This window comes from Lissotriton helveticus, chromosome 8 (assembly GCF_964261635.1).
Source record: "Lissotriton helveticus chromosome 8, aLisHel1.1, whole genome shotgun sequence".
Classification (NCBI taxonomy): Eukaryota; Metazoa; Chordata; class Amphibia; order Caudata; family Salamandridae; genus Lissotriton; species Lissotriton helveticus.
In genome coordinates this window covers 1191490820-1191518540 of record NC_136069.1, presented here as the reverse complement: position 1 = coordinate 1191518540, position 27721 = coordinate 1191490820, and the positions used below count along the sequence as shown (strand labels likewise).

At 50.1% G+C, this 27721-nt stretch overlaps 1 protein-coding gene across 1 annotated transcript in view; it reads left to right on the top strand.

Annotated features, from left to right (window-relative positions):
• GCC2 (GRIP and coiled-coil domain containing 2) overlaps positions 1–27721 on the top strand; it is a 413631-nt gene that overhangs the window by 69468 nt on the left and 316442 nt on the right. Inside the window, exon 5 of the mRNA XM_078658140.1 lies at positions 20064–20168. Within this exon, the coding sequence (XP_078514266.1) occupies positions 20064–20168 (105 nt within the window). The remainder of the gene's footprint in view (positions 1–20063; positions 20169–27721) is intronic.

Below are 27721 nucleotides of genomic sequence, written 5' to 3'. Positions count from 1 at the left end.
TTGCGGCTGGTCCGGCCGCGAAAGGAGCCCTGCCGTTTCACGGTCCTTGTTGGCGCCAAACGACGCCAGCACAGAGGTGCAGGAGGTGCGTGTTGGGAGTCAGACGGTGTAATCTCCGTGCAGTGGAACTCACACCAACCCACTGGGGAACTTCATTATTTGTGTTATTAATGTCAGCGATTTAGCAATACACAGGTATTTGATGCAACAGCACTCCATGCTCCAGAGGGCAGTGCGACTGGCCCCACCCACTTGGAAAAGAAGCACGTGTATTTGAGGTGCTGTTGCCTGCTGAACGCTTTCATACACAGTCTGCCCATGAAGAAGTGCGCACAGCGCACGAAACGCGTCGGCAAAAGGACTTCCATTTGTGATGTTTTGTTCCGAGCAGGATGTTATAGCTTTCAACAATTAAAACGCTGAAAAAATACCTACCTGTGTGAGGCTCTTTTCAAGGGGACAACTCTGTTTGAATTGATTTTTGCGGCTGGTCCGGCCGCGAAAGGAGCCCTGCCGTTTCACGGTCCTTGTTGGCGCCAAACGACGCCAGCACAGAGGTGCAGGAGGTGCGTGTTGGGAGTCAGACGGTGTAATCTCCGTGCAGTGGAACTCACACCAACCCACTGGGGAACTTCATTATTTGTGTTATCAATGTCAGCGATTTAGCAATACACAGGTATTTGATGCAACAGCACTCCATGCTCCAGAGGGCAGTGCGACTGGCCCCACCCACTTGGAAAAGAAGCACGTGTATTTGAGGTGCTGTTGCCTGCTGAACGCTTTCATACACAGTCTGCCCATGAAGAAGTGCGCACAGCGCACGAAACGCGTCGGCAAAAGGACTTCCATTTGTGATGTTTTGTTCCGAGCAGGATGTTATAGCTTTCAACAATTAAAACGCTGAAAAAATACCTACCTGTGTGAGGCTCTTTTCAAGGGGACAACTCTGTTTGAATTGATTTTTGCGGCTGGTCCGGCCGCGAAAGGAGCCCTGCCGTTTCACGGTCCTTGTTGGCGCCAAACGACGCCAGCACAGAGGTGCAGGAGGTGCGTGTTGGGAGTCAGACGGTGTAATCTCCGTGCAGTGGAACTCACACCAACCCACTGGGGAACTTCATTATTTGTGTTATCAATGTCAGCGATTTAGCAATACACAGGTATTTGATGCAACAGCACTCCATGCTCCAGAGGGCAGTGCGACTGGCCCCACCCACTTGGAAAAGAAGCACGTGTATTTGAGGTGCTGTTGCCTGCTGAACGCTTTCATACACAGTCTGCCCATGAAGAAGTGCGCACAGCGCACGAAACGCGTCGGCAAAAGGACTTCCATTTGTGATGTTTTGTTCCGAGCAGGATGTTATAGCTTTCAACAATTAAAACGCTGAAAAAATACCTACCTGTGTGAGGCTCTTTTCAAGGGGACAACTCTGTTTGAATTGATTTTTGCGGCTGGTCCGGCCGCGAAAGGAGCCCTGCCGTTTCACGGTCCTTGTTGGCGCCAAACGACGCCAGCACAGAGGTGCAGGAGGTGCGTGTTGGGAGTCAGACGGTGTAATCTCCGTGCAGTGGAACTCACACCAACCCACTGGGGAACTTCATTATTTGTGTTATCAATGTCAGCGATTTAGCAATACACAGGTATTTGATGCAACAGCACTCCATGCTCCAGAGGGCAGTGCGACTGGCCCCACCCACTTGGAAAAGAAGCACGTGTATTTGAGGTGCTGTTGCCTGCTGAACGCTTTCATACACAGTCTGCCCATGAAGAAGTGCGCACAGCGCACGAAACGCGTCGGCAAAAGGACTTCCATTTGTGATGTTTTGTTCCGAGCAGGATGTTATAGCTTTCAACAATTAAAACGCTGAAAAAATACCTACCTGTGTGAGGCTCTTTTCAAGGGGACAACTCTGTTTGAATTGATTTTTGCGGCTGGTCCGGCCGCGAAAGGAGCCCTGCCGTTTCACGGTCCTTGTTGGCGCCAAACGACGCCAGCACAGAGGTGCAGGAGGTGCGTGTTGGGAGTCAGACGGTGTAATCTCCGTGCAGTGGAACTCACACCAACCCACTGGGGAACTTCATTATTTGTGTTATCAATGTCAGCGATTTAGCAATACACAGGTATTTGATGCAACAGCACTCCATGCTCCAGAGGGCAGTGCGACTGGCCCCACCCACTTGGAAAAGAAGCACGTGTATTTGAGGTGCTGTTGCCTGCTGAACGCTTTCATACACAGTCTGCCCATGAAGAAGTGCGCACAGCGCACGAAACGCGTCGGCAAAAGGACTTCCATTTGTGATGTTTTGTTCCGAGCAGGATGTTATAGCTTTCAACAATTAAAACGCTGAAAAAATACCTACCTGTGTGAGGCTCTTTTCAAGGGGACAACTCTGTTTGAATTGATTTTTGCGGCTGGTCCGGCCGCGAAAGGAGCCCTGCCGTTTCACGGTCCTTGTTGGCGCCAAACGACGCCAGCACAGAGGTGCAGGAGGTGCGTGTTGGGAGTCAGACGGTGTAATCTCCGTGCAGTGGAACTCACACCAACCCACTGGGGAACTTCATTATTTGTGTTATCAATGTCAGCGATTTAGCAATACACAGGTATTTGATGCAACAGCACTCCATGCTCCAGAGGGCAGTGCGACTGGCCCCACCCACTTGGAAAAGAAGCACGTGTATTTGAGGTGCTGTTGCCTGCTGAACGCTTTCATACACAGTCTGCCCATGAAGAAGTGCGCACAGCGCACGAAACGCGTCGGCAAAAGGACTTCCATTTGTGATGTTTTGTTCCGAGCAGGATGTTATAGCTTTCAACAATTAAAACGCTGAAAAAATACCTACCTGTGTGAGGCTCTTTTCAAGGGGACAACTCTGTTTGAATTAAATATATATATATATATATATATATATATATATATATATATATTCTCTCTCTGTCAAAATTGGCTGGACAGTCTAGCTGTACTAAAAATGATACAATACTCGGGGAAAGAGTAATTAAGGTATTACCCATATTGCGTCTTCTTTGATTCCACGCAGTTCCGCGAGCAGGTGGAATTTGGCACGTCGCACTGCTTGTGCTGATTTTTAGTGCCAGGAGCTCGTTCTGCACTGTAATATCAGTGCAAATGTCCCAACAAGGCGCGCCAGTGGTGCTGTTTTCTGTTGCTTGACTAGATTTTCTAATTGAGCGCCAGCTTTTTCAATGTGAATGGTCGCAACCTGACGCGACTGCCCGCGTTCAAATATCTTGCCGGATGGTGTTCTAGCACCCAAAAATCACGCATGGGGATGCAAATTCTTTCTCGCCAACTTAAAGTTGGTGAGCCGTGCTCAAGAAAATACTCCACCACGCGGCTTTCTCATGCATCAGTGTATCTTATTTATCCGTGATTGTATCACAACGTGCTAAACTAGTGCTCTTTCATGCTATCCTACCATAAGGCGCCCTACGCCTTTGACTCTCCTCCCAGGGTTAAAGCCTGGCTGGCTTCATTTTTGATTCTTAAACTTTATCTCATCATGCTTGAAAGTTTGCTTACGAAGTTCTAGAGTACATGATTAAAAGTACCTCTTCCAATACTGTGAACATTTTTACAATCGTTTTTTTGCTAATGGACATTGATTTTTTTATGAAAATAATTCTTATATTAATAAGAATTAATTAAAGTTGAAATTGTATTTCATTAAAAGGTAGAAATTGTCATCTGTTGCAACTGGCAGTGAAGTGTAGTGTAGTCAGTGGGTAAAGGAAAAGGAGATGATTCAAAGATGGTTGAACTTTCTCTTATAAAACATCTTGAAGTATCCTCAAATGAAATGCTCTTGATCTTTTCAGCCACTCAACTGCCCGCTCCCCAAAAAACACCTAATCCCCTTGATTATATTTGATAATTGTGCTGGTAGTGATTAATTTATTATTTACCTAGATAGCTTAGATGCAGTAGATAATAGGATAATTTACAGTGTAAAATCTGTAACTTGTTTAAAATACAACTGGATGACCCCAGCATAAGCGTGTTGCTTTAAAACAAACTTAAGATGTAGACACAATCATTAAACTCTCGTATAAGCCTTGTAATAGTAGTAGTTCTCTAATGTCACAACACGACTCTCCCTGGGCCGATACGAGATCCTTCATTTAGTACGTCAGGGCAAGTAGTGTGGAAAAGCAAACACAGACATCGGGAAGTGCATCGCAGTATTCAGGGTAGATAGAACGTCTGTGTGCAATGATCTTATTTCAGTGTAAATTAGTTATAGGCATTTGGGCTGAGACAGAGGAACAATTGATTAGCAAAGCCATACACTGTATATAAGAATGGTGAAGCATGGTACTCAGAAATCTATAGTGACATCAGGGGAACTAATGGATACAATCCAGAGGTACAGAGCTGTCACTACAAATGATTAATAAGGAACTTTCAGATTGCTTGAACAGCATTGATTGCAGGCACATGTCCCCAGACCTTCTGGAATTCAGCTGGAATACTTCCCTTCAGGGGCCCAGTCTTCTATCCATCAAACTCTGGTCCCTAGTAATTTCAGATCTAGTCAGATCATTGATTTAAGCATCGTTGACCAAGTTTTTAGGTTAAATCTACTTGTGGAAACATTTGTGGAATTCAAAAATGAATAACTTTGACATGCTCTTCATGGTCCTAAAGTCCGCATTTCAAAACATTCCTAGTGAATGTTTATGGGAAGCTTTAGAATCACTCAGAAAGACGTCAGCCATACATAATGTCATAATTTGGTACAAGTACAGTCCGTTTCCACATTTGGCTCTCGGTAACAAGGACAAGCAGGCACAAACTTTTCAAAGGGGTAATTTGGAGGCAAACGCTCTGAGCTCAGCAGCCAATAAACAGACCCCATAATGTAATATTCAGCCCAGAGCTTTTCTTTTATAGAAAGAGTGTTTTAATTTCACAGCATATCCAAATACTATACAATCCGTGAGTTAGTATAGGGTTGCAATATAAGTTGTGTCTAAGAATTAGACGCTACAACCCGGTACCCTCTCTCTTTCCCGCAGTGGTTGAAGTTATGGGTTTACCATTTTCAACACGCAATGGATTTATGCAAAGATTATGCAGAGGTGCAGATGATTCAAATAGTCTTAATCGTTAAATGAGCAATTACTTCAATTTCTTTTTCACCCCTTCTTTAAAAAGTCCTGAAGGGTCAGCAGATGCATCTGTGTTTATTAGTCGATTGTTCGCTGGTGCAGGCCCAGGCCCGGTGGTTCACCTACTCCTTAGTTTTTGCATTGCAGGCTGTGTGGCAGATGTGGCTTGTGCTCCTTCCCTCACGTTGTTGGCTCTTCTGCAGGGACCATGCTCACATCCTCTCTCTGGACAACGTTCGCGCAGGCTAGATCAGTGAGGCAGACTTGTAGCAGTGGAGGCACACCTGATCAGTTGCAGAAAGGAGATCACATTCTACAGTGGTGCCCTCTGGACCAATCCTTTCTCTTTGTTATCTCTTTGGTAGTCGTGGCCTTCTGGGCTAATCCGTGCTTTCCACTTTGGCGCTCTTCTTGTCTGAAGCATGACCCTCTCAAGCCTGCGCTAGGCTGCCAGGCCCCATGGGAATGCTTATTCTGGTATAATAGTATCTCGCGCGATAACTGCGCACAGATGAGGTGGACCCCTTTACCTCATCAATCATTCCTGGCGTGCTCTGAAATCATCATCTGTGGGAGATAGCAAATATAGTGAAGTGGACTGTCTGACCACCCAAAGGAGAATTTTGCTGAGATTGTCAGGATGCCACCAGGCAAATCCTCAGGGGCAGGCCTCGACATTTTAGACTCTGTGCCAGGGTCATGAGCTCTTTGGTTGCCCTTAGTAGACATGCCTGGCTGTGGTCTAGTGGATCCTGATGACGCATGAGCCAGAGTGATGGACATACCATATAATGGCTCTTGACTATATGGCAAAACAGGCAAACTGTGCCCTGGAGTTGTTTAAGAAAGGCCCAATTCCGGGCCTAGTGCCTCCAGCCTGAGACTTACTGGAAGATTTGGGTCTATTCAACTGGCTTCCCTTTCATCCCCACCAGCCCTTTCAGCCTGTCCAATGGCCTAACCTATTCCGTAAGCAGAACAGAGTGAGGCAAACCCAAATGGAGACCGGTCCTGTAGACCTCCTCTTTGTCCTCCCCTGCTCCACCAGGGAAATCGCTTTAGTTTCTCCTTAAGCTATCATGCAGCCTATTGTGGGAATGCTGCCCCCTTTCTGCAGGCCTGGAAGGTTATGATTACTGTCTTGTGGGTCCTGCAAATTGTACTAAAGGGGTATGCCCTTCCCAACAGAGATCCCCTTATTCCCCTCCATCCACTGCCCACGTCCCTCAATTTAGAGTACCTTACTCCAGTTCTACAATGTAAGGTGGTGGTTAATCTGTACAAAGCTTCTGTGGAGTTGGCAATAGAGCTGAAAATTAGGCAGTTGTACGACTCATGGTACTTCCTGGTTCCCATGAAGAATGGCAGCCTGCATCACATCCTGGACTTCAGTGCCTTGAACCTTTATTTTCTCATGGAGATGTTCAAAATGCTGTCCCTGGCTTAGGATCCTTTATGTTGCAAACAGATGTCTATCCGAAACTTCAGGACGTTTATGTCCCCATATCGATCCTACCTTCCCACTGGAGGTACCTGCGTTTTCCAGTTTGCAGTCTTTCGATTTTAACTGACATTAGAACCCATGATCTTCAGCAAAGGAATAGGAGTGGTTATTGCACATCTGTCAAGGTGGGGTATCTCGGTGTTCCCTACCTAAACGATTGGCTTCTCAAGTCAGGCGCATTGCAGCTGATGTCACACCACTTGACCGCTACAGCATCTCTGCTGTATGAGTTGAGCTTTTCCACCACCTACCCAAAACGCACACAGAGGCCTCTCAGTGCCTCCCGTTCGTAGAGGAAGTACTGGACACACCATCCCTCCTGGCTTTCTCTCCTCCCCAGAGGTTCAGGGACATTCAGATAGGATTCTGATGGTTTTGAGAGAGCTCAAATTCCAATCCTGACGGTTCTTCACTTGCTAGATTTGCGGTCTTCTACATCCTACTGGCCACTCGTGCACACTGGTACATGAGTTCTCTAGTGGTGTCTCCATCTGTAGTGGTTCCAGCATCAGGGGTAACCTGATGGAAATCATCAGGATTCCCTTGGACACTGCATAGGATTTTCTCTGGGAGTCCGTAGAGGAGCACCTGACCGGAGGGAAATCCTTCTGCCCTCCCCCAGCAGTGGCAATAGTAGTTACGGATTCCTTCACCTTAGAGTGGGTGTGCATCTGAAGGGACTTGAGATCAGAGCATCTTGTTTCTGGAGCAAAAACTGCTCATCGTTTTGTTCTAACCAAGGGCAGTTCACCAGGCCCTAAATGCATTAATGCCCACCTTTAGTGGCCCATCATTCCAAATCTAGATAGATAAAATGACTATGATGCTGTATGTGAACAAGCAAGAAGGTGTGGGGGTCTCATCTTCTCAGTCGGGAATCTGTGAGACTTTGGGCCTGTGCAAAAATGCATGGAAACTGGTTGGTTGTCAACCATCTGGTAGTCTCCCTGAACACAAGAACCAACGGTCTGAAAAGGCATCATCTTGCCAATCACGAGTGATGTTTCCATCTAGAGGATCTTTGCCCTGTGGGGCACTTCATAACCGGAGAGACCTAGCAGCTTGAGCGGATACAGCTGAGTGCCTTTCTCCTGCCACTTTAGGTGGGTAACGTTATGTTCTGGGTGACGTTATCTTGTCCGGTCACTGCACCTCCATGAAGTTGGTTTATACCAGAGGGTGGAACCCCTAATTTCCTGGTATGTGAATGAATATTGATTCCCTTTAAGGTACACCTTTCTGATGTTTTGTGGTTTGCACTTTCATTGGCCCAGCAAGGATATGCAGTCGGTACTTTTATAATGCACAGTGTTAACACTTTTGAGTGCTGGAGTTCCCAAGAAGTCGCTCTCTCTCGCTCTCTCTCTCTGAGACTCATTCCGCTTTGAGTGTAGCATGGGACAATGAAGAAGATCGGTAATGACTGAGCCCAAGTCATCCTACTAGCCACCGATTGAGCCAAGAGACTGTGGTACCCAGAACTCCTGGATATGTGCATCTGTCCTACAATCAAGCTGCCACTTTGGGAGGATCTTCTGTCACAGCCACAATACAGGATCCTGCACCCGGGCCTGCACAATCTGCACCTCCATGAGTGGATATTGAGTGGCGGTAGTTGACTACATTCTTTCTACCTCCCAAAGTAGTAGATGTCATTCTGATGGCTAGGCATCCTTCAACAAAGTGTGTTTATGCCCAGCGATGGGACTAGTTTGTGGCCTAGGATGGAACTTGTAATATGGGTCAGTTGCAAGCCAAACTGTCGGATGATATGAACTCAGTCCCTCAGTGATTATTCTCACATCATAGACATGCTTCAGGAATGTGTACCTCAATGATTTGGTGCAGTAGTTGCATATAATGTACAATCATCCCTCCATGTGGCAAGGGGTAGTTATAGCATATCTCCCTTTCCAACCAGAATCCGTTGGCTGGTGGTATTGATGAAAGAGAGTTGTTAAAAATTATTCCAATTTTTAATCCTCCTAAAGACTTGTGTTTTTGGAAAATACATTTGTAATCAAACTGTTGAAAATCAAACCTTATCACATTTTGAGATGGCTTTTGCATCTAAATAGGAATATTTGGTATTTTTAGAGAATATTACACATTGGTATCCTAATAAATGTGTTTGCATTAATCACAGCTTTGTGTCTGGATATAGGACGACATTGCTGACATCTTATGATACTGCTCATAGAGACAAATACTACATGCGTACTCATTCATATACTCATTATCTCCAACAGTTAAATTCACTGTTCTTCATGTAGCTTATCTTGATGCTCATTTTCATACTCTCCATTCGGTAATGCCAGAATTCAAAGCACACACAGATGATGCACAAGCAAAACTCCAGCTAGACAACAGCGCTTCCAGCAACATCAACATCACTTCTTGCCTAATTCATGTCCTTCATTTATTAAAGGAGACATTTTTCTGAATGAACAGAGCCAAACAAAGATGATCATTTTGGGAAAAAGTGAAAGTTTCTACTATGCCTAAACTAGCCTCTCTCTGTTCTCCCAACAGCACAAGGCTAAATGGAAAATATGTGCTTTCAGGAATGAGTTAGACCAGAACGGTATTCGTAATTATGTACTCACTGGGAAATGTCAATTGCTTGCTACCACAGAATGGTAGTTATCTGCTACCCGAGAATGGCAAATATATGTGCTACCCGAGAATACCCTGTATTGGGTAGTGGAGGGGACTTGTGTGGGTGGCTGGGTGGGGCTCTGCCCTGGTGTTCATTGCTTTTTGCAATTTACCCATTCCTCCCTACTGATTTGCTTGTTTATGGCTGGTGTGAGAGGTGAGTTGCAAAGAAGGATGTAGGGTGCTGCTTTGTCTGTCCAGACCTCCTGTGCAACCTTCGATCCAGGAGATTAAATGACTTGGGTGGGCCATAGTCTAACTGCCCCAATATCTGGCTTCTCAGAATTCTTGCTAAAATTAGGTATGGGAAGGTAGAGGAGGAACTTCCAAGTCCTTACTCTGTGAATTGTAGGTCTGTTGACATAGGGGATCTCCTCCCCTTCACACCTATACTCCCCTCCCCCGCAGTAAAAATTAGAGGGAGGTGAGGTATGGGTTGGAACTTGGAGGAGTGCTCATTGTTCCCAATTACTCCCCCTACCATCTCTTGCCCGTCTGTTTGCAGGACATGTTTTTTATTGTGTGGACATAGTGTGTGCCAAGTAGGAAACCTTTATTCTGCATCACCCATTAAGGTATTATTTTACTGTTACCATTTATATATTGCAGTCTGCCTTTGAAGAGGCGCTGAAGTGCTTTGCAAACAAATACTAAAATACTACTATTCTGTGTGATAAGCCAGAAATAAGAGTTGCCTCCAAAAGAAAGGAACCTCACGCAGGTTGGTGTAGCTTGAAGGTGTATTTGGGAAAGGCTGCTCACAGGAAAGGTCCAAGCAATACAGGCGTTGAGTACGAGCCTTACGCGTTTCGTGATACCTCACTTCGTCAGAGGCTCGATGTCATCAGAATCACGCAGCCGCAGGTGTCACTACCTTTAATACGATAACCAGGCCCAAGTGGGTGTGGCCGTACGCACGGCCTTCTGGAACCTGTAGTGAGTCACATCTTACTCCAGTGAGCCGGCGCGGGATTCAGTCCTTGAACATATGTGTTTCCGCAGTGGGTTGCTTGTAAATTGCTGCCTCAACAACTGCTGCACTTTATCGCCGTCGCCCACAAGCACCTGGCCCGTTTGCACACGTCGTTTGGCGATGCATGGGTCCGTTTAGACACGGCGGGTTCCTTCCACGGCTAGGCATAGCCGTTAAAAATCCAGAAATAAGAGTTGCCTCCAAAAGAAAGGAACCTCACGCAGGTTGGTGTAGCTTGAAGGTTTATTGGGCAAAGGCTGCACACAGAAAGGTCCAAGCAATACAGGCGTTGAGTACGAGCCTTACGCGTTTCGTGATACCTCACTTCGTCAGAGGCTCGATGTCAACAGAATCACGCAGCCGCAGGTGTCACTACCTTTAATACAATAACCAGGCCCAAGTGGGTTTGGCCGTACGCACGGCCTTCTGGGACCTGTAGTGAGTCACATCTTACTCCAGTGAGCCGGTGCGGGATTCAGTCCTTGAACATATGTTATTCCGCAGTGGGTTGATTGTAAATTGCTGCCTCAACAACTGCTGCACTTTATCGCCGTCGCCCACAAGCACCTGGCCCGTTTGCACACGTCGTTTGGCGATGCAAGGGTCCGTTTAGACACGGCGGGTTCCTTCCACGGCTAGGCATAGCCGTTAAAAAATCCAGAAATAAGAGTTGCCTCCAAAAGAAAGGAACCTCACGCAGGTTGGTGTAGCTTGAAGGTTTATTGGGCAAAGGCTGCACACAGGAAAGGTCCAAGCAATACAGGCGTTGAGTACGAGCCTTACGCGTTTCGTCAAGGACTGAATCCCGCACCGGCTCACTGGAGTAAGATGTGACTCACTACAGGTTCCAGAAGGCCGTGCGTACGGCCACAACCCACTTGGGCCTGGTTATCGTATTAAAGGTAGTAACACCTGCGGCTGCGTGATTCTGATGACATCGAGCCTCTGACGAAGTGAGGTATCACGAAACGCGTAAGGCTCGTACTCAACGCCTGTATTGCTTGGACCTTTCCTGTGTGCAGCCCCCCCCCCCCCGGAGCGCGTGGTCGGAGGGACACCCGCAGCCCTGAAGGAACGACATCCGCAAGCGGAGACACCGCGGCGTGCAACCCGGCCAAGCGGTCCAGTGTGGTGGCGGCTGGGGTACCCAGAGTGGAATTGGAGGTGTTACGGGAGACCAAGATGGCGGCCGGCAAGACCGATACCCAGTGACGAGAGGCGGGGGCCGTTCGCTGCCGTTCCCGCACTGAGGCGCGGCGGAGGGACGGCGGAGGCCGGGGGCGGAGGAGCGGTGGTGTGGCCTGTATTTGGAAACGGCGACCAGCGGCGACAGTGCGGAGCGGGAATCTGAGACGCCCACGGCTGACCCGGGCAGCTACACTGGTGTGGCGGCGGCAACTGGAGATAGCCCGGGGGAACGCACAGCACCGGCGGAGGCCGGCGGGTGAGAGCCTTTGATTTCGCCCTCCGGCTCTACCCGCCTCTCACCCTCTCGCCTGTGCCCACACAGCCTTCGAAACGCTACACTGGCACACGGGTCCTTGGTCTGGGAGACACCCACAGGAATAGCGGGAAGGACGGATTTTGGAGGACTTGGGCGGCCAGTGATTCAGAGAAGTGGTCACCGCGGTGCACGAAGGGGCATCTACCGTGATGCAAACGGTGTGGCGATTCGGGACCGAGATCACGCTATTGAGGGGGGGCACGTGGTAGGGGTCCCGCTGTGAGGAGACTCCGAGGGACAACATATTGCACAACACTACGGCCCACGGTGCGGTGGGAAGGCCTGCCGCTGCCCCCCTGATTGGCCTCACCCTCGCCTTGGGCATTTCAGAAGTTGGTGGCACGCAGCACACAGAGGGACCCCTCCCAGGACACGGGCAGCCATGGGGAAAAGGGACCTGGTGCCTAAGTCCACCAAGCAGGGCCCCATGGACAACTTTGCGGGGCCCAGACATGCCACGGAGCAACGGCCGGTGCTATCCGGGGCGCAGACGGAAACGGCAATGTTGCTGGCGGCCATTCAGGCGTCCAGGAGTGACATCCAAGAATCTCGGGCGGCCCTGGAGGTGAAGATAGGAGAAGTGGGCTTCGAGATAACACTGCTGCGACAGGATTTTCGGAACCTGACGGATAGGGTAGCAGCAACCGAAACTAGAGTCACTGAAAATGATGCCTCGATATCAGCCCTGAAGAAAGACATGGCGGAGCTACAGGCCTCGCACCGTCAGTTGCAATGGAAGGTGGACGATGCGGAAAATAGATCGAGGCGCAACAACCTTCGCTTTGTGGGCTTTAGGGAAGGAATTTAGGGGAAGAACATGGCCTCCTTCCTCCACGCCTGGCTGAAGACTACCTTTCCGACTGCACAGTTCTCCACGTGCTTCAATATTGAGAGGGCACACAGGGCTCTCTTGGCCAAACCACCGGAGGGGGCAAGACCGCGGCCAGTCATAGCGAGATTCCTGAACTATGCGGACCGAGATTTAATCCTACGAGAAGCCAGGAAGCTGGGAGAGATCCGTTTGGAGAATACAAACATAATGATTTTTACAGCCAGGAAGTATCGAAACAGCGCCGCTCATTTGATTCCGTGAAGGCAAAATTGAGAACTCTGAACATTACTTACATGCTCCTTTTCCCAGCAAAGCTCAAGGTGCTCTACAAAGACAAGTCCATATTCTTCTCACACCCGGAGGATGCATGGCAATGGCTTGAGGAACGTCCTATACTGAAGAGCAGAGAGGCGCCCGGAAGGGAAGCACTGGATAGATCTTTTCGGGATAGGCCGCGATGGGAGCATCCGAAACCGCAGCGACGGAGAACTGGGAGGACAAGGAAACAAACGCCGGCAACGCCTTACCAGACCCGTGGTACGAGTGAAAGGAGGGGAGGCGGAGCAACATCACCTGGAAACGACTCGGTGGCGGGCTCTAGGTTTAGCGGCTTGCGGAATGGCATCTGTTCAGAGGGGGATGAGAAAGACGAGTCGGAGGGACGCGCCTCCGGAGGAGAAGAGGAAGATGGCGTTGGAAATTCTGTACACCCGTTAGTCAAAGAAATCCAACACATGGAGCAGGACTCGTCGGGACAGGTGCCTACTATGGACACACAGGACTCGCACTCATGAACGATGGTGCCCAGGGATCAGAGAGATTGCAGCTCGACCAATGGGAGCACGCAAGTTGACACGCCCTTCAATGTTGTTTGAGTTTCTTTTACTGTTCTTTGGTTTGTGATGGGTGGGAAGTGTGGGAGGGCGACAGGCCTTCTCCCGTGGATAGTTTGGTCCCACGTTGGGATGCGACTGGAAGGGGAGGGAGGTGGGGAAGGGGGTGGGAGGGGGGGAAGGTTTTCGAACTCCCTCGAGTTGGGGTCAAAGAGGGTCAAGGGGGGAGGGGAGGGACAGTTGAGGAGCAGCAGCAACACACCTTGCCACACCTTGTAACACTCCCACCACAGGGACTCACCTTGGACAAGTGTCCTACCACACAATGGCAAGTACACTAGACACCCCGCAATTGGGTGACAATGGGGTCACCGTTTTCACATGGAACGTGAATGGCTTAGGGTCGAAGATCAAGAGGGGCCTGGTGAATGCCTACCTCAAGAGAGTGGCGCCAGATATCATCCTTTTACAGGAGACTCACCTCAGAGGAAATAAGTGTGCGTTTATAGCGAGAGGCCGCCATGTAGCACTAGCGCATGTGGGGTACACAACAGATTCCAGGGGGGTGGTGATCCTCATAAAAAAAACGGCACCATTCAGCATTACTCGTACCTGGCTGGACACACAGGGGACCTACGCGGGGGTGGAAGAGGCGTAGGTACACGATCATTTCGGTATACGCGCCCCCAAAGCTACAGGCGCGCACCCTCAAAGCGATCACCTCCATACTCATTGATACAGCAGATACTATACAAATAGTGGGTGGAGATTTTAACGATGTTATGTGCGAAGCGCAGGATCGGTCAGGGACAGCACGTAAAATGTGGACTAGTTCGGCATTAGCACGACAGATGAATGTCATTGGACTCACTGATGTCTGGAGGTGGCTCCACCCTACACAAGTGGCCTACTCCTTCTACTCGGGGGCACACAGGGTCAGGATCTTTTCAAGACTAGACTATATATTCACGTCCAGGCACAGCCTTACCTCGAGTGACACTGCGGAATATAAAGCAAGGGGACTATCTGACCACTCTCCGCTGTATGCACAGTTGGGGCGGGAGAGGGGTGGGGGGGCAGAATGGCGCCTGGCGGCTTGGGACCTCCAAACTCCGGAAATACTGCGGGGCATCAGAGCTGACATCAGGGTCTACGTGGCCGAAAATGAAGGTTCGGTTGCCTCAGGGATCACCTTCTGGGAGGCGATGAAGCCGGCCCTGAGGGATCGAATACAGAGCAGGTTGGGTGAGATGCGGCGAACACAGCAGGCTGAGGTGGCTACTATGGAGATGTCTATTTTGGCCCTAGAGTCGGAATACCAGCAACGGAAGGAGGACGTCCTACTTAGACAACTGTTAGATGCACAAAGAAATTACAGGGAGATGGCCACTGATGAGGCACATACTCAATCGCTGGCGACCCTCCACCGCTTGTATGACGTGGGGGATAAGTCCGGCAAACTCCTTGCTTGGCTTGGAAGGAAAGAGAGGGCGGCGAGGTGGGTGGATCGGATCACATTGGCGGAAGGTAGACAGGTGCACACAGACGAGGCCATAGCGGACGCCTTTACGTCCTATTATGAGAGCTTCTATGGGGCTAGGGTCCTGGGTACGGGCGAGGAAGCGCAGCATTACATAGGCGACACGGAGATACCGATGCTATCCCCCGAGGCTAGCGCGGCTTTAGAGGCGGAGGTGACCCTTGAGGATATCTCGGATGCCATAGCCTCCCTGAAGCCAGGGAAGACCCCTGGACCGAATGGCTTTCCGGCAGAGTTTTTTAAAAGGGCCACTGATCTATTGCAACGTCAATTAAAAACCCTCTTCTTGGAGGCATACCAGGCGGAGAGCTTGCCTCCGGACCTCGCCTTGGCCACTATCGTCCCGATATACAAGGAGGGTAAGCCAAGAGACGAGTGTGCCTCCTACCGCCCCATTTCCCTCCTCAATATGGAGATGCAGATCTTGGTCACTATCCTAGCTAAACGTCTGCGGTCGGTAATAACGGCCCTGATACATATGGATCAGTCAGGGTTCCCGCCAGACAGGGCGACCAAGCTGAACCTCCGCCGCACCCATAATTGGCTGCAGGAGGTTAAGGGGAGACGTGCGCCCCATTGGTTCCTCTCCCTGGACGCGGAGAAGGCCTTCGACGCGGTACACTGGCCTTTCCTAATGGTGTCACTGCAGAGGTTTGGGTTTGGTCCTAAGTTCCAGAGATGGGTCCGGCTCCTATACTCCGCTCCGAGGGCACGAGTCCGGGTTAACGGGAGGTTGTCCCGCGAATTTCGAATCGGCAGGGGCACGCGCCAGGGCTGCCCGCTATCCTCCCTTCTGTTCACACTCACTATTGAAATTCTAGCGATAAAGGTCAGACAAAACCATGGGATTCAGGGCTTCTCTTGGGGAGACTCTGACTCTGCACAGGAAAAAATATCCCTGTACGCCGACGACGTGCTATTGTTTGTAACCGAGCCGGACACAACAATTCCGGAATTGTTCAGGGAGCTGGATGGCTTTGGTGCTAGGGCAGGCCACACCATTAATTGGCACAAATCAGTCCTCTATGACCCGCAGGGTTTGGAGCGGGGGGAATGCCTACCGGGGCAGCTCATACATACTAAGGAGGATTTTCAATACCTGGGAATATTTATTTCTCTAGACAGGAGACTCTCCTTTAGCAAAAATATAGCCCGAGTCGTAGACGGCGCAACAACAGAGATGAACAGGTGGAGGCAGCTCCCGCTCACCCTACTAGGCCGAGCGGCGATCTACAAAATGATTATCCTCCCGAAGTTTTTGTATGCGCTCCAAAACGAGTATTACCAGCTACCAGAAAAAACGATGAATAAAATCCATGCGGACCTTCGGGCCTTCCTGTGGTTAGGGAAACAACCGAGGGTGGCCCTGTCCATGCTACAGCGTCACCACTACAGCGGAGGGATCTCCCTCCCCAACTTGGAGGCGTACTATTGGGCGGAGCATCTTGCTCCAATCAATGACTGGTTCCACGCAGCAGCAGATCACCCTACTTATGCGTTAGAGAGGTTTAAATTGTCTGCCAAAAACCTACTGTACTATCTATACGGGGGGGGGCGGTGAGGACATCGCTTCTACCGGCCACGATGATCACACTGACAGCATGGAAAAAGGCCACTAGACGCATGGGGTGGGACAAGAGGCCTACCCGACAGACGCCGCTGTGGCACTGCAAATGGATGGGGGAACTTAGTAAACTGCGAGGCTTCGGGAGGTGGGACGATATAGGTATCTCAACAATTGGAGATGTGATTGCAAGGGGGGAACTAAAATCCTTCCAGGTACTTAAGGAAGAATTTGGACTGCACAACACTCAGTTCTACAAATACACACAGTTGAGACATGCCTGGAGGGCACAACACATCACGCTCGCAGATATTCCAGAGTACGCACCGTTGGAGGGTAGGTTGCTTCAGGAGCGGGTCGTGGGTCGGGCGGTATCCCTCACATATAAAACACTGACAAACAACATGTTAGGCGACTTGACAGGGCTACGGAGAGTGTGGGAGGCAGACGTGGGTGAGATGGAAGATTTGGATTGGGAGATTGTCCTTATGCACCCCCGTGAGGTGGCGATTAAATCGAGGCTGCGCCTTATTCAATTGAATGTGCTTCACAGAACCTATTTTGACAGAGTGCGCCTCCTTAAAATGGGAAGGATAGCAGACTCGGCGTGCCTTAGGTGCCACCACCAGAGTGGTGATTTTTTCCACACGATCTGGGAGTGCGACGCCATACAAACATACTGGGAACACATATTCACGGAGCTCAGTGAGGTCGTGTGAGTGGCTCTAACGCGCGACCCCAAATTGGCTTTGCTGGGCATGACTGCCGAGGTGGATTTGGCGCACCCTCTTCTTATCTTTTTGGTACTTGCGTTGGTGGTGGCGAAAAGGGACATTGCAAAGTATTGGGGGGCACCCGAAACACCAGATATAGAGGAATGGAGGAGGGGCCTGGACTTGTACATGGCCGCCGAAAGAGTAACTTATAAAGCCAGAGGATGCCCAAAGAAGTTCAGGAGAGTGTGGGCTAAATGGAGACAATACCATGGTTTGGAGGGGGGCCGATAAGGGAAAGTGCGGAGTGACGGGAGGGCTTACAACGCAGTGGATATGCCAGAAGTGACCGCAGTGGCCGCATGACCATTTACTGATCAAACTATGTGAGAGGATGGAGGATTTTGCTAGGGGGAGGTGGGGTGGGTCCGGGGGCTGGAGGGGGGAAGGGAGGTGTACGCTGCTGTTTTGGGGGTTGTTTTTATATGTTCATGTCGTAGATTTACGTGTTACACTGATAATTGTGGAACAAAAAGTTGCGCAACCAACGGACAGAGGCGGAATGTTGACGCCCTGCCGCCTTCTGATTGTCTTCATTGATCATGCTTTCTGATGCAACAATAAAAAGAATTTATAAAAATTTTTTTTTTTAAAAAGGTAGTGACACCTGCGTGATTCTGATGACATCGAGCCTCTGACGAAGTGAGGTATCACGAAACGCGTAAGGCTCGTACTCAACGCCTGTATTGCTTGGACCTTTCCTGTGTGCAGCCTTTGCCCAATAAACCTTCAAGCTACACCAACCTGCGTGAGGTTCCTTTCTTTTGGAGGCAACCCTTATTTCTGGATTTTTAACGGCTATGCCTAGCCGTGGAAGGAACCCGCCGTGTCTAAACGGACCCTTTCATCGCCAAACGACGTGTGCAAACGGGCCAGGTGCTGGTGGGTGACGGCGATAAAGTGCAGCAGTTGTTGAGGCAACAATTTACAAGCAACCCACTGCGGAAACACATATGTTCAAGGACTGAATCCCGCACCGGCTCACTGGAGTAAGATGTGTCTCACTACAGGTTCCAGAAGGCCGTGCGTACGGCCACACCCACTTGGGCCTGGTTATCGTATTAAAGGTAGTGACACCTGCGGCTGCGTGATTCTGATGACATCGAGCCTCTGACGAAGTGAGGTATCACGAAACGCGTAAGGCTCGTACTCAACGCTTGTATTGCTTGGACCTTTCCTGTGTGCAGCCTTTGCCCAATAAACCTTCAAGCTACACCAACCTGCGTGAGGTTCCTTTCTTTTGGAGGCAACTCTCATTTCTGGATTTTTAACGGCTATGCCTAGCCGTGGAAGGAACCCGCCGTGTCTAAACGGACCCTTGCATCGCCAAACGACATGTGCAAACGGGCCAGGTGCTTGTGGGCGACGGCGATAAAGTGCAGCAGTTGTTGAGGAAGCAATTTACAAGCAACCCACTGCGGAAACACATATGTTCAAGGACTGAACCCCGCACCGGCTCAGGTTCCAGAAGGCCGTGCGTACGGCCACACCCACTTGGGCCTGGTTATTGTATTAAAGGTAGTGACACCTGCGGCTGTGTGATTCTGATGACATCGAGCCTCTGACGAAGTGAGGTATCACGAAACGCGTAAGGCTCGTAGTCCACGCCGGTATTGCTTGGACCTTTCCTGTGTGCAGCCTTTGCCCAATAAACCTTCAAGTTACACCAGCGTGAGGTTCCTTTCTTTTGGAGGCAACTCTTATTTCTGGATTCTGTGTGATAACTACAACACTGGAAATATTTGTCATGCATAGTGAGTTACAGTGTAAGTAGTTTGCCATGTTAATTTATCAGGCATTTTAATACACAAAGCTGTCATGCAGTCATTATTCTTCGGAAATTATTAAATCTGTCATGTAGGATGCCATTCAGGTAACTGCACATTCCATTGTGTAGTGATCACATAAGCAGTTATGCTGCAATGTGTCATCTGGCAGTAGTCGTACCCGTGATACACTGCATATTGCCATCCGTGAAGTGACAGTTCTTACTGGCAGTGCTAAACTTCCAGGAAGTCAGTCTGGAGTCTTCATAGGAACAACAGAATCATAGACCCTAAGACAGTGCTAAGCCATGAGGAGATTTCCTAAGATCTATTCAATTGAGAAGATACACCAGGATAGATGATATGCGGCTTAACCTCGTGAAATATTGCATTGTTAGGCAGACAGAGTTTTCTGCTTGGGTCACGTCCAGTAGTGCCAACAGGAGAAATCTGTTGGTTGTAAGAGTTGAAGGGATAGGACCGAGGGGAAAAGGGCAGTGGATATTCTAGCTTAATTCCGGTGTTATAAATGACGTTCATCTCTTTGTCATCAAGAGTTGTCAGTGCTAGACATAGCTTGATAGAGGACACAGAGGAGGAGTCACCTCAAGGTATGCATTGGTTACAGGCAGCCAGGAGAGAAAAAGGAGCATCACATGGTGTCCACTTTTTTCAGACACCGGATAAATGCACATTGGGTCTGCCCAAGAGCGACACTGGAACTATTGGTCTATCAACAAATACAGCACAGGTAAGTACATTATAAAAAAATGTTGTTCAAATGTACCAGACCCATTCTGCTGGAGCAAATGTTTTTTTCTGTAAGTCTTGAAGATAATGGATTTTTTTGGTTGGTGTTCAGAGTGGTGAGGCTTGTCTTTACAAAGAGCAGGGGTTCTGGCCCAAAGTCTTTTGTACTAACTAAACATGCTAACACAAATATATTTATTAAGGCTTCTCAATACATTTACTTTATTTCTTTGTAGGCTTTGACTGATCGACTAGATGCAGTTCTTTTGGAAAAAGCAGAAGCTCAGCAACAATTAGTAACCCTGAAAAAAGAAAATGGCAAGATTAAACTGGAAGCTGAGGTAGAGTTTGAAGATCACACATTTGCTCAAACTGCACTTCTTATTGCTTTTAAAGGAAATATTTTCTGTTTGACCACCTTTACGATAAATTTGCTGTGGTCGTGGAGCTGTTTGCCATCTTGTAATAGCACATTTGTCACTTCTTCATGACAACAGCCGTTACAATACCACCATCTTTATTACGGCTGTATCACACACAGCCTTCTGTACATCTTAGCAGTATTTCTGCATTTAAATGGAGGGGTGGGGACAGCAGACTCAAGAAAGGTGAAAGAAAATTGTCAATTGTAACACAATACCAGAGGGAAGATGGCTGTCCGAGGTAGGCTGAAAGGCAGCTGCTTTCCTGAGGCCATAGGATTTCTGCAGAAGGGCCACTTAGCACCCATCAAGAGCTAAAACTACACTGTAATGCAACAGGCACTTTGCCGAGCTGGAAGTTAAGGTTTGCAGAAAAGATTGAGAGCAGTTCCCTTCTTGCTGGCACAACAGTGACTTCCGGCTTGTGGAAACTGTGCTCCGACTATCAGGGCCTAGCAACGAAGAGGCGGAGAAATGGAGCAGTGGCAGAATCGCACAAGCTACTGATCGGTCTGATCCTTTCTTTAAAAAAGCCCAGAAGTAATGTGGTCAGGTCTGGCAAAGCTTGGCAAGTCACTGTGTGATGAAGAACCAAAGTCAGAGAAAGGAGTATGGATATTAACAAACCTGTGAATCGGGGAGCACCTGGTGTGGCGTTGCTCAGGTGGATCATGGCTGCGCTTGATGCTGGTGTAACTGCAGATACCTTTTGCATGGGAGAGTATGTCGGGGAGAGTACATCGGGGAGGGCAAACTCTGTGTAGAAGTAGCGTACTGCGAGTAGAAAACTGGAAGCTGTGACTGGTAGGGTCGTGAAATGTTTTATGGGAAACTGTTGGCTTCACCCCTCGGTTTTAGGATGTCTCCCCCCATGGTAAATAAATGTATAGGCCATGTGTGGAGTGAGATGTCATGTGAAATGTAATGCAATGGTGTGCGCCCTTGTTAACCCCCCATTGTAAAAATGCACCCTGGTGACATGTCGCTTTTAAAATGGATGCCATGACTGTGTGTTGTGCCATCTGACTGTGATGGGTTAGCGGTCTAGATGTTTGGTTCCCAGCTTTTGGAGGGAAAGCCTGGCACCCAGGGTGCTCTACTCCCCCTAAGCCAGTTAGAACCAGTTTCCCCAGAGGCTTCTAGAAGCTTCTGGCACTGCCTGGTAGGTGGGGTGAGGGGCGTATAAGTACGGGGGCTGTGCCACCGTGTGCTCAGTCAGAGCAGGGACATGAACGAGAGGGGACCTGCTGCCAGGGGTACCGCCACTTGGGCCTGTGTGCTGGACCCTGCACCCAACTGAAACCCCTCCGCTGCCCACAGGCTAGTGGAAGCCCCACTGCAGGAGTACAGGCTGCTGTACAGAAGGAGTGCCACGCTTCAGTGGAGGGTGGTGTGTAAAGCCTACTGCCCTGTCTTGATGAGTGCCCACTGACTGCTGACCTTGCCCAGTAGTGCCTGCTGCTCTGCCACCTGGCCCCTGAAGAAGGAAGGAGCGCTACCCCTGGGCCCTGACTGCTGGCAAGCGCCTGGAGAAGAAGAGCGCTTTCTTGGATTGCACCTTTGCTTGTGCCCAGAAGGAGGCGAGGAGTGCTACCTGTCACCCCCAAAGCCCTGGTGGGACTGAGCCCATCGCAAGCGCTGGATTGAGGGAACTGGGCCACCCCCCTGACGATGTGTACTGTGTGCCCAGGACTGGGATGAATCACTGCTTGCTGCCCCTGAAGTTGGTGAGGCTTCTGAGCGCCTGTTAAGCGCTGTACTGCAGGATCTAGAAGCGCTGTGTGCCCAGGAGGAACTGGTTAGTTGAAAGCGCCGAGGGTGCCCACCCAGAGTAGTGGCGGCGCTTTGCATGCCCTGGAAGTAAACGGGTGCCCACCCCGTGTATGGCCGCCTGTTTGTGCCTATCGAAGACTCAGCGGAAGCCTACCCCGCGTGCCTGCTGCCCAGAGGAGCGAGTGCCGAGAAACCGAAGGCGGGAGGCCACCCCGCACTTCTATAATGCCCGAGTTTAAGCGCGTGTGAAGCGCTGCTGAAGTACTCACCGCCGCCCCCGGGGCGCGAAAGGTACGGCCGCTGCTGTGTCCTCGCATCACCGCCGCCGCCCGGTCGCCACGTGGAAGGAAGCCCCAGCCGCTGCCCACGTCACCTCTGCGGCCCCCGAAGCAAGGAGAGGGCGGCTGCGGCATTGCAGAGGCCCGCGTTGGGCCTGTGAGTTGTTTTTTTTTGCAGAGTTTTATATAGCGCGAACTAGACCCGAACCGAATCAGGTATCAGAGCGCTTTACATATTTTCCAGTTACGTTACATGAGGACACACTTTCATTTTAGGCACGGGGAGATTAAGTGATTTGCCCAGAATCACAGGAGGTTTTTTGGCGTCGTTACCGAGACTCTAACCCAGATCCCCAGGCCCGAGGTCGAGCGCCCTAGCCGTTAGGCCAACTCCTCTCCCCAAAGGTCTTAATAGCCGTCATCACGTGAGGGGAGCGCAGGCCGCACCCCCGCCCTGGACGCCGCACTGGGATTGGTGCAGCCGTGCGCGTACAGACCCGCCTGAGGGGAGTCCCGGCCCCTAGCAGGAAGTGCAGGCATACCGAAGGACGGGAGCCAACCCTGCCTCTTCCAGCGGCAGGATCCGAAGCCCCGGGCCCCCGAGAGGTGGCCCGGGTGAAGTCTGGCTGCGAAGCGAGGACCGTCACCAGGAAGCCCGCCGGGGCAAAGAAGACATCCGATCGAGGCCGGAAGGAGGCAGAGCTCCCGTGACGACGAGGACCACACTGGCCCAGCCCCCCAGGAGTGGTGAGTGGGGCCGGGCTACGGCTGAAGAGAGGTGGGGGCCGCCTTCCACGAATTGTACCCGGACTGTTGTGACTGCATCGTGCCGGGGGTGAGTATGCTGTAGAACCCAGGGAGTGGGGGTTCGGCTAAGCGGTGGGTGGGGCATCGCCAGTGTCCCGTCATTCTTAAGTTGGGGCATTCTGCATTTCCATGCCCCGAAGGAGGGGGCGCCAATGTGCCCAGTGCTTGGTTCCTTCCCCAGCTGCCCTACGGGGACATTTCTTTGGACTCTGAGCCCCAGAAGAGTGTCTCCCATATTCTTCATGCTGGCCTTAGTTACCCTACACAGCTGCCCTGCAGGTCAGTGGACAGCTGCAACAACCCTGGGCACGTTGAGGTGGAATGCCATGATGTTTTGGGGTTATGCCCTATGCCGAGGTGGTTCATGCCCAGGACGTATGTTAATGTGCTGATATGATTTATGCTTGTAAGTCTCTGCCTACACCTAATAAGGTTCTGAGACCAGCAATGCTCCTGATGCGGGTACTGGTTGCTAATGTCATGCTCATGGTTTAGGTATATTGAGACATCTCCGGCAAGTTTAAACTCGCTCCCTCTCAATGGCACTCCAACGCTGCTCTCTGGGGAGTAGCCTCCTGCTTATAAAAGCAACAGGTTGGTCTTGGCCTTCCTCATTGATCTGGGAGAGGACGGCTCCTATCCCCAGCTCTGAGGCATCCGTCTGCACTATGAACTGCTTGGAGTAGTCTGGTGCTTTTAGAATGGGGGCTGAGCACATTGCTTCTTTCAGGGTGTCAAAAGCCTTTTGGCAGCTAACAGTCCAGTTTACTTTCTTGGGCTTTTTTGGATGTGAGTTCTGTGAGGGGAGCCACAATGGACCCATGTCACTTCACAAGCTTCCTGTAGTATTCAGTCAAGCAAAGGAATGCCCTAACTTGGGTCTGGGTAGTTGGAGCTGCCCAGTCCATGATGCTCTGGATCTCGGGCTGTAAGGGTTGGACCTGGCCTCCACCAACAAGGTGGCCCAAGTACACCACAGTGCCCTGCCCTATCTGGCAATTGGATGCCTTGATCGTCAGTCCTGCAGATTGCAGGGCTTGTAAAACCTTCCCAAGGTGGATCAGGTGATCCTGCCAGGTGAAGCTAAAGACCGCAATATCATCAAGACAGGCTGAACTAAAGGACTCCAATCCAGTCAGGACTTGGTTCACCAACCTCTGGAAGGTGGGGGGGGGCATTCTTTAACCCAAAAGGCATTACAGTGAACTGATAGTGCCCCTCAGGGGTGGAGAATGCTGTCTTTTCTTTGGCTCCTGGGGCCATGCCAATCTGCCAGTACCCTGCAGTTAAGTCAAAGGTACTGAGGAATTTGGCTGCCCCTAGCTTGTCTATCAACTCATCTGCTCTTGGAATGGGGTTAGCATCTGTCTTGGTGACAGAGTTGAGCCCTCTATAGTCCACACAGAACCTCATCTCACTCTCTTTCCACCCTGTTGATGAGGTTTGGGGACCAGAACCACTGGGCTAGCCCAGGGGGCTCTCAGGGGGTTCAATCACCCCTAGCTCCAGCATCTTGCTGACTTCAGCTGTGATGCTTTCCTTGACTTGGTCTGATTGTCAATAGATTTTGTTTTGACAGGGTTACTGTCACCAGTGTCCACATCATGGGTACACCAGCTGGTCAGACCAGGGGTCAAGGAAAAGATGCTAGCAAACTGTTGCAAGACTTGCTTGCAGTCAGTCTGCTGTTGGGGAGAGAGGGTGTCTGAAAAGACAACTCCATCCACTGACCCATCTTTTGGGCTGGAAGAGAGGAGATCAGGGAGAGGTTCACTCTCAGCTTCCTGTTCCTCATCAGTCACCATCAGCATGGTGAGGTCAGCCTTGTCATTGTAGAGTTTAAGGGGCTTCACATGGATAACCCTTTTGGGTGTCCTGCTGGTGCCTAGGTCCACTAAGTAAGTGACCTCACTCTTTCTCCAGGATAGGGTAAGGGCCACTCCATCTGTCTTGGAGAGCCCTTGGTGCCACTGGCTCCAAAACCAACATCTGTTGTCCAGGTTGAAATTCAACCATGGCAGCTTTTTGGTCATACCAGTGCTTTTACAGCTCCTGGCTGGCCTCAAGATTCTTGGATGCCTTGTCTATGTACTCAGCCATTCTGGACCTTAGGCCAAGCACATAGTCCACAATGTCTTGCTTGGGTTCTTTGAGAGGCCTCTCCCAACCCTCTTTCACCAGACAAAGTGGTCCCCTTACAGGATGACCAGAAATAAGTTCAAAGGGTGAAAACCCCACTCCCTTCTGTGGCACTTCCTTATAAGCGAAAAGCAGGCATGGCAACAGGACATCCCATCTCCTTTTGAGTTTTTCAGGGAGTCCAATGATCATACCTTTGAATGTCTTGTTGAACCTTTCCACAAGACCATTGGATTGTGGGTGGTATGGGGTAGTACATTTGTACTGCACACCACACTCCTTCCACATGTGTTTCAGGTAAGCAGACATGAAGTTGGTACCTCTGTTTGAAACCACCTCCTTAGGAAACCCTACCCTGGTGAAGACACCCAGGAGGGCCTTGGCTACTGCAGGAGCTGTAGTAACCCTAAGGGGCATTGCTTCAGCGTACCTAGTAGCATGATCCACTACTACTAGAATGAATTTGTTCCCTGAGGCTGTGGGAGGCTCCAGTGGACCCACAATGTCCACACCTACCCTTTCAAAGGGTACCCCCACCACTGGCAGTGGTATCAGGGGGGCCTTTGGTTTGTCCCCTGTCTTGCCACTGGCCTGACAGGTAACACAGGAGCTCACAAACTCCTTTACCTTTTGGTTCATCTGGGGTCAGTAGAAGTGGCTAACTAGCCTTTCCCAGGTTTTGGTCTGCCCCAGATGTCCAACTAGGGGGATGTCATGAGCTAAAGTTAGGAGGAACTCCCTGTACTTCTGTGGCACTACCACCCTCCTGGTAGCTCCAAGATTGGGGTTTCTTGCCTCAGCATACAGTAATCCCTCTTCCATATAGGCTCTGTGGGAACCACTGACTTCTCCCTGTGCTTCTGAAACAGCTCGCTGCCTCAGGCTTTCAAGAGTGGGGCAGTCTCGCTGACCCTGGCACAGCTCTTCCCTAGTGGGTCCCCCTGGGCCCAGGAGTACAACCTGGTAAGGTTCAAGCTCCGTGGGCTCAGTTCTCTCTAGGGTTTCCAAGTCCTCTCCCTGAGGCGAGGGGTCCTGAGAGGCTTGCTGTGTAGAAGCTGGTTCCCCAGTCTTCTTGCTTTCTCTCTTGGTTGGTTGAGCCGTACTTTCAGGCTCCAAACCTACTTGTTCACCCTTCTTCTTTCTCTGTGCTCTGGTTTGCACACACACCAGTCTAGGGATACCCTGCACGGCTGCATTGGATACTTGCTCAACCTCAGCCCAGACTGAGGTTTCCAGGTCATTTCCAAGCAGTCAGTCAGCTGGCAATTGTGGAGAGACCACTACTAGTTTCAGGCAAGTAACCTCCCCCCAACCTAATGTCACCATAACCAGAGGGCGTTGGGTGGTAATGCTGTCAGCATTGGTGACTGGGTAAGTTTTCCCAACCAAGTATTGCTCTGGGGAAATCAGCATTTCCTTTACCATAGTTATGCTGGCACCTGTATCCCTCAGGGCTTCTACTCTAGTTCCATTAATGGAGGGGTATTGCAGATACTTGCTACAGTTGGGTGGCCAACCAGCTACATTGGCAACCTCCATTTCCCCCCAAGGAGACTAGACTAGCTTGAGTGCATTCCAGATTTGCTCTGGGCACTCCTCTGATCCCATCTGTAGATTTACTGTCCCTGGAGTAGCTGTATTGGGTGCCTTGGGGGCTTTATTGTAGGGGCAGTTTTTGTCTACATTTAAGTGTCTCAACTTTTTTACAGTTGTTACAATAGGCCTTGTTAGGATCAAAGTTCTTCCCCCATAGGGCTGAGCCTCATATGGAGTAGTTTGGGACCCACCCACCTTGACAGGTTTTGGGGCCCTTTGGAAGACTCTGACTTTTTATCTTGGGGATTCTCACCACCTCTCCCCTGGGGAGGTTTTTGTAACCACCTTATTTTGGTCACCCCCAGTGCCTGTCCTTGTCACCCTAGTATTGACCCTATGGTCTGCCTTCTTTCCCAATTCTTGGGGAGAAATTAGACCTAGGTCTACCAAATGCTGATGCAACTTTTCATTTGTGCAATTTCTCAAAATGTGTTCCTTCATAATCAAATTATAAAGTCAAGTAAAATCATGCACATTGTGTCCAGTTAACCAACCATCCAGTGTCTTTACTGAGTAGTCTACAAAATCTATCCAGGATTGGGTCTGGGTTTTGTGAGCCCCCACTGAACCTAATTCTGTACTCCTCAGTAGTGAGTCCAAATCCCTCAATCAGAGATTTCTTCATGAGGTCATAAGACCCTGCATCTGGCCCAGAAGCCTGTCTCTGCAGTTACCAGAGAACAGTTCACACAGGAGTGCCCCCCCCAGAGAGGTTTCTCTAGCCGTCTGATATCACAAGCCCTCTCAAAGGCTGTGAACCACTTGGTGATATCATCACCTTCTTCAAATTTAGGGACAATCCCTTTGGGGATTTTATGATCATAAGATTGCTCTTTATACTTATTATTGGTATTGCTGCCACCAGAGATGGGGGCTAAG